Source organism: Tachypleus tridentatus, chromosome 3 (assembly GCF_004210375.1).
Source record: "Tachypleus tridentatus isolate NWPU-2018 chromosome 3, ASM421037v1, whole genome shotgun sequence".
NCBI lineage: Eukaryota > Metazoa > Arthropoda > Merostomata > Xiphosura > Limulidae > Tachypleus > Tachypleus tridentatus.
The window spans coordinates 14987131-14995154 of NC_134827.1; the positions used below are offsets into that span (position 1 = coordinate 14987131).

The window sequence follows — 8024 nt, forward strand, 5'->3', positions numbered from 1 at the left end:
TTAGCCATAAAGATTCAAATCTTGATAGTTTTAATCTGTTTCAAGTGCATGTGGTTATAAGAAGGTAAACAGTAAGAAAAATTGCATTTCTTATCTGTATGCTTGCTAACTAAAAAACGTTTTTCGTTACATTCTGTTTATCTACTTTATTCTACGTGTACAATAATAAAAGTCAGGTCACGAAGAATTTAATAGTTTTTTTTGAAAAATTAAAAAAATGCACATTAAAAACAAAGATGCATAGCAAAAATTATTATGAAATGTGGCAAATCCTTGAACTACCAGTATAAAAAATAATAGAAAATAACGACTGATATTAAATTTTATGAAAAAATATTTGCTTTGCTAAATTTAATTTTCTCTTTTTATTTGTAGAGCCCACACATGTTTTAATCGCCTCGACTTGCCACCATATTCATCATTTGAAATGCTTTATGACAAGTTGCTTTTGGCAGTGGAGGAATCAAGCACTTTTGGGATTGAGTGAATAAAATCCAGACACTATTTCTAAAGTTTCTTGGTCGTTCAACGAGTAGCAAGGTTTTGTTATATATTCTTGTTTTCTATACTCCTGTTTGTAGCTGAAGAACATCAATTGCTAAGTACCTGAGCTATGCAGAACAGAAAACATGCTGACATTTACTTTGGACAGCTTAGTGAGGTTATTAGTCTAGATGGCTGCCTTTCATATGAAATGTACAGCGTAACTTCCCTTTTATTTTCAGCACAGAGCAGAGTCTTATGCAACAGTTTGAAATTTAGTTCTGAAAGTTGAAAGTAGATTTGAGCAGTTTTGTACACTAAGTAATTGTGATGTTCATACATTAACTTTTTATCATTCTTTTCACACAGGAAAAGGGTAGTATTCAGAGACTTCTATGGCTGGATAATGACCTGTGCATCTATTTTATATTAAAGATGTTTCTGAAATTTGACAGTAATCTTTACAGAATGTGTTTGAACTTTACAGTATCTAATGAGAGGAAAGTTGAAAGTTTTCAGTGAGTGGTAGAAAATATTTCAACTTTCATATCAATTGTGAAAATTAATAGTGAATGCATTATATAGTGCATTCATGAAAGAAAACTCTTAAGGTTTATACTACAAAAAATTGGAATTTTCAAATGGTTCCAAAACTATTGTTACATTTATAAAACTAAATCGAATTGAAATTATTTTACAGTTAGAAAAAATGTGAAAATGATTTTACAGTTTTCAGGGTAAATTTCTGTAACAATCATAAAAGAACTAAAACTTTTGACAAAATGGTCAAGTAGTAAATGTGAGAATACTGACATTTGAAAAGAAATTGGAACAGTGTATCAGTAATCAAACAAAGCTTTGCATGGCTGTTAAAAATTTAACCATAAAATATTTACTTGCAATATTCTTAATCTACGTTACACTGTGAAAGATGTAAATAAATATTTAACTTCAGATGCATTTATAGATGTGTTTTACTGCATTTGATGTTGGTTAATATGTGGGACTCATGAATAAGAGCTCTAGAGATGATTGTGTGTGACAGTATTGAGACTAATTTAATTCTATGATGTATTTATAGTTAAGACTTTTCAGTTAACTACAACATATTGAAAATTGTTTTTTTACGTTAAATGAGACCAAGCAAAATGCTCTTGACATCGGGTTCTCACTTGTAATTTTAGAGGTTGGAACTGATTCATGCCTGTACAGGTTTTATCTCTCTTTTTTTTATGAATTTTCTTAGGAAACATTCTGTTTTAAGAAGCTAAATTGATATGAAGGTCAAGATCCCATCCTATCATTTAGAATTTAGAAAATAAGACATGAGCTGAAAACATACCTTTCTGAAAAAGTACTGTTTTCTTAATTGCTAAAAAAATAGTGTTGTTTGTTTGTAACGAAGCACAAAGCTACAAAATGGGCTATCCGTGCTTTACCAAACATGGGTATCAAAGCCCAGTTTCTACAGTTGTAAGTCCATAAATGTCCTGTTGTAACATAGGATAATTTTTTGACTTGAAATAAATTCTTTTCTTGCTTTCAATCAAGGAATGATTTCAAGAAATGAATACACTTTATTTATGTATTAGATTCATTTGATAAGTATTTCATATCCATTATGACAATTGTCATATCTATGACAATTCTATGACTTTTGATAAATCTTCAGTGTTATGTTTAACTCTTTATCATCTCCAGGTGTACATTTATGCCAGTTACGGTAATGGGGAAAAAAAGACCTTGCATAATTGATATAGGGTTAATTCACAAGCCTTTTACCATAAACCATTAATTATCTTGAAGTTTGACTACTAATATATATATATATACACACAAGAAAAACATGAGGTTGTATGTGTGTCTGTGTATAAAATTTTTGGCTTTTTCATGTGGATGGTGTTATTTTGTGACCAACTGTCAGTTAACAGTCGCACATACCTGTATGATATTGACATGTTGATGATCAGCTTTATTTACACGTGAATTATTTTGGTCAGTTAATCATCATCATTTGTAAGTACTTGTGTGGTATTGAGCAATTAATTATCAGTTTCACATATCTGTATCATATTGACAAGTTAATCGTCAAACTTGTGTACCTATATGCTATTAAACATCAATCACCTGTACCTATATAAAATATTGATTGATCAGTTTGTCATCAGCCTCATGCATCTGAAAGATATTGTTTGTTTTGTGATCAGTAATTTTTGTTTTTGATATTCATCATCATATTAGTGATAACGTTTGAACATGTGATGCTGCAAAATGAACTAAATTAATACTTGGATACTAAGCAAATTCTCTGTGGCACTACATAAAGGCTTCTTTGTTTGTTTTTGTAACTAAGTCCATAATGCTAGGTGTACAGCATACATATCTGGTCAATAGTGTTTCATCAATGAGTCAGTATTCTTATTTCTGAAGTGTTTGAAAACTAACTACTGTCAACTTTACATTGGTGTGAAAATTAAAAGTAACTTTTTGTCTTAAACACTGAACTATTAGCTACATTTTTTGCTTACATTTACTACTTTAATACTACACAATTGTTATAGTTTTTCCCAAGTTTAAAATCATGAACAATTGATCACCTAAAGTTAGTAAGTCAAACAGATTTCACCCACCTGTAAGATCTGTATTACATTTACTTTATTAGTTGTTTCTGTGTGATATTGATCAGGCAGTCATCAACTGTATTTATCTGTAGGTAGTGATACTGTTATCAATATCTATTTGTGTGAAATACTTTGTTTTAGAAATTCTGTTCCTTACTTAAATTTACTTACGAGCACTTAGAATTGGTTGATGTTACAAAACTGTAGTTTTCACATTCCAGATTAATTACTTAAACTCTAGAGAGGAACTTAATCCTGAAATTACCAGTAAATTCTGAATTTTTAACCTTCTTTATGCAAAATGCATAATGTCACTCTAAGGTTATTCTTGTTAAACATAAATAATTAGTGCTAAGATAACATTTTTTATTTCTCCACTAAATGATAATTTTTTAACTGTATCCATTTAAGTTTCAAAACTACATTTGATCCATACTTCTTGAACTTCATATTTAATGGCTGACTTAGTTTTTTTGGAAAACTCTTCAGAATGGACAGGTATAGGAGTAACCATTTTTATGTCATTTTGAGTAAATACGTTTTTGTGAGTGTTTCATTCTACTTTTTTACACTAAATATTTCTATTGTTTTTACTGTAATAAAATTGTAATGTATGTGTCAGAATTGAGGGATTTTTTTTCCTGTTCTAATTTTGTACTTTTGTACAGGAAATGTTGGTATCTAGGAATGGTAAACCCAATAATGTGAAATTTATCACAGAGATCTGCAGCAAAAAAAAACAAAAAACAAGAGGGTGTGATAGATATACCAAGTTTCATAATGATGTGAATATTTTGAGAAGTCTAACCTTTGAATATCCTTCTTATTCAAAAACAGCAGGTAGAAATAAAACTTAAATGTATCGTTAATATTAATAATACAAATAAAAGTTTGTTCAGTATACATTTGACCTGTAGATATGTGAACTAGAAAACTAAAAAGAACTAGAATGGAAGAAGTATTTGTGTGCATGCCTGTTTTTAGGTGTGGAGTGTAAAGTCTGTACGGAACAAAGTTTTGTAATAAAGACTTCCATGAAACAACTGTTTTGCTCAGACTGTCAGCAACAATTTGACAAAGATATAAGTAAAACATTCATGACAGTAAAGGTCGTATGTTAAAGATATAGAATTTACAGTTGTTATGACAATCAGTGATGACGAGAAACCCACTTGTTGAGAAATTTATATGCAAAAAACGGCTCGTTTGGGCTGAGAAAACACTTTACATAGTAAAGTAATTAATTCTGTTCATATCAGTAACTTTAGGATAGCTCACTATTATCATGAAATGCATTGAATGATTAATAATTTAGACCTGCAGTATTAGAAAAACTAAATATTGTCTGCTGTTAATGAATTAGTATGAATATTCTGTTAATGAGATCAAAATATTTTACAGCTGTGCATGTAGATCATATGGTAGAAAAGATCCTTAGAACATGTGTGTAACTCCACCAAAAGGTGCTGTGCATAGTTTTGCAGCCTACATCCTCACAGATCATGGTTAAAGCTGTCAAAAAAAACCTCAGTTTGTGTTTTTTGTCATGACACTTTCAAATTTATCTGGCTGCTGACTGATGTTTTATGCATGGCCTGCTAAAGGCGTTTTGACTATAATATCAGTATTTGTCTAATCTAGCCACACGATGATTCAAAGTAACTGAAATATAATGCAGAGACTAAACTATTGGAATGATAAATGAAAGCATAAGACTACATATATATGATTTGAAGGGGGAAATTTGAAAAAAAATAATCAGAAACAGTTTTAATCTGTGAATAAACGTACAGTTGTTTATAGGGACTGGAATTTTTGCTGTCAAATATATTAGCTAAATTTCTATGTTGGTAAAACTTGGGGGGAAAGTAATACTGCATCTCCCTAATTTATCAAACATCAGAAATACTTACTGTTCATTATAGCAATTAATATTTTTCTTTTTATCTACATGAAATGTATTCAGAAATGTTTTAAGTGTATAAAATAACAAACACAAAACATTCTCAATCATCTTCTTCAGTTACAGCAATACATAGCAGGTTAAATATTTTCCTCAGTGGAAACACTAAACAATAGCATATTCCATTTTTACTCGACTTATGTGGATGAGTTGATGTCAAACCATTATGAATACAAATTGTAAAAAATGGTAGGAATACAACGAAAGGTAATTTTATCATAGGACTAGATTTTCTGATATACCATGGTAGACATGGAGATTTCTTTGTACTTTACAGGCAAAAATTCTGGTCTCTCTATACAAATGTATGTGTAATTCAACGATTGAAGTGTTTTTTTTGGTCATTTCATTCAATATTTTCCTCCAAATATTATACATGAATGATGTTGTGCTTTCGTTTATCATTTCAATGGTTTCCCTGATATATTTCAATTATTTTGAACCACCTTGTGGCAATGTTGTTGAAAATATAGCTAAAGACATTTTATGGGGTATAGAAGGAAATTAATCAACAGTTGGTGAGCTACTGGAAACATAAATCTGTACAGAACAAGTAGTGCCCCTATAGCTGGTAGGAAACGACCTAATAATGGGTTTCATAATGCAGTCTGATATCTCTATAAAACGATTGACAGTTAAAATCACTTTTTAGACTCATTGATAATTTACCGCTATAATAAAGTAATTATTGATTTGTGTGAGAATGTTAACCAATGAACAAAATGACTCGTCTAATCCTATGTCGTAACATCCTCGTTTCACTCGAATTATAGAAGTCCCAAATTTAGTGTATTTATAAGGTATTCTTATAAAGACGTAATTTGTTTGCAAATTGTAAATATTGGTAATATGGTATGCACAGCCCGGCATGGTCTAGTGGTTGGTACACGTAATCTGCGGGTCTCAAGTTTGAACCCCACAACCGAACATGCAACCTCTTTCCGCTGTGTGGGCGTTATAATGTTATGGTTAGTCCCTATTCGTGGGTAAAAAGAGTTGACGATGGGTGGTATTGACTAATTAACTGCTTTCCTTGTGAGTCTACCATTTCTAACTGAGGGACATTTGGCATAGACAGCCTTCAAGTTGTTTGTACGAAATTCAACAGAGACGTGATTCAAAGTTTAAATTCCAGCTCTTAATAAACGAGTTAGTGACAACTGTTTGATACAAAAATTTCATTGTGTCGAAAGTAAACCTGAGTTTTCAAATGTGGTTCCCAAACTCTTTTAGTATGAGGCTCCCTTAATATGAGAAAGAAAAGAACAAAGTTTGAGCCCAACCCCACTTATAACTTTAGCATGGTGATTGAAAAACAGTGCCGTAACAAAAGTAATAACGTCACCTTTCAACATACTGTCTGTTATCTTACTGTTTATTTAGAATTAAAATTAATTCAGCATCTTCGTTTTCGGCCCATTTTCGAGCGGTTCCCTGCTATAAATAACGTTTACATGTACAAATTACCAGTATGCTCGAGCTTCGAAACGTTTCTCTTCTAGGCGTGAAAGCAAATTAGATTATTACTTACCTTATCGGAGAATGAACGTAGAGATAGTTTGCTATACGAAAATCAACGAACAGCCTGAGGTCGCCTTTCAACCCAGAAAAAATACGTATTCGTTTACCAGAAAGCGGGCCACAACAAAAGGCCTTTGTCGTAAAAGATTTTCACCCATCAGTAGTCCTCGAACAAATCAGAGAGGGAATAACATACTTGAAAATAAGTCACAAGAACAGAAAGAATCATTTTTGTAAAACCATCCACAACTTTAATCAAAGTAACTACAGAAAGCATGGAAAATATTTGTTTGTTTTTAAATTTCGCGCAAAGCTATTTGAGGGCTATCTGCACTAGCCGTCCCTAATTTATGGGTGTAAGACTAGAGGGAAGGCAGCTGGTCATCACCACCCACCGCCAACTCTTGGGCTACTCTTTTACCAACGAATGGTGGGATTGACCCTCACATTATAACGCCCTCCCGGCTGAAAGGGCAAGCATGTTTGGTATGACCGGAATTCGAACCCGTGACCCTTGAGTTATAAGTCGAACGCCTTAACACGCTTGGCTATGCCGGGCCACCATGGAAAATATGCAAAAACACATCAAAAACTAATTAATTATATGGTTTCAAAAATACATAGTTGAAGAAGTTAAAAGACCATCAATTGTGGTAACGTAGTGTTTTAACTATCATCTGGCAGCTGCTTGCAAAACTACCACACGATGGCAGTGTTTTAACTGTCATGTGGCAGCTGCTTGCAAACCTATCACACGATGGCAGTTACTTGCAAATCTACCACACGATTTGTTGGATGCAGCGAAAACTGTGGGCCATCTGAATGTTCCAGAACTCACAAAAAAGTTAAATGCTGCAATTGTAACGAGGAAATACTGCTAAATGTAAAGTATGCCAAAAATATAAAAACATAAAACAAAGATATATATAACATAAGAAACAGTATAAACATGGCAACAACAGGACAAAACTATAAACAAATCACACCACTTAACAAAAGATACCACCATTATCAACACAGAAAGCTAACGCAAGTACAACACAAATATAATTTTCTGTGGTAACAAAACTAACAACCACAAACCAGAGAAGAACACCAGCAATCGATAAATGGGCCCAGCAGGCAAACAAAGTACAAACACGCAATATAGGTCCCGGAGAGTAAGTAATTAGAAACATAATCACAGGCTTTCTTTAGGAATGTAATAAACTAAATAACAACACGGGAATTACAAGACTGGTTACCAACCTCACCAAGAAACATCTACAACATCTAATATCACACGTAATACACAATATTCTAAGTAGCATCATACCACAATGAATACTCTTACACAAATATCAAAGGTAACCTTGTATTCAAGCGATAAGAGATCGAACATACTGCTGCAAACACATCTCTAGATAGATATACGTATTACCGAAACAACGCTCTAT

At 32.3% G+C, this 8024-nt stretch overlaps 1 protein-coding gene across 10 annotated transcripts in view; it reads left to right on the plus strand.

The window, feature by feature from the left end:
* Positions 1-4144, plus strand: part of LOC143246400 (E3 ubiquitin-protein ligase HECW2-like) — a 72858-nt gene extending 68714 nt beyond the window's left edge. For all 10 annotated transcript variants that reach the window (XM_076493035.1, XM_076493042.1, XM_076493040.1 and 7 more), the window contains one exon: positions 376-4144. In XM_076493035.1, coding sequence (XP_076349150.1) covers positions 376-487 — 112 coding nt within the window. In that variant the 3' untranslated portion in view covers positions 488-4144. The remainder of the gene's footprint in view (positions 1-375) is intronic.
* Positions 4145-8024: the final 3880 nt, after the last annotated feature.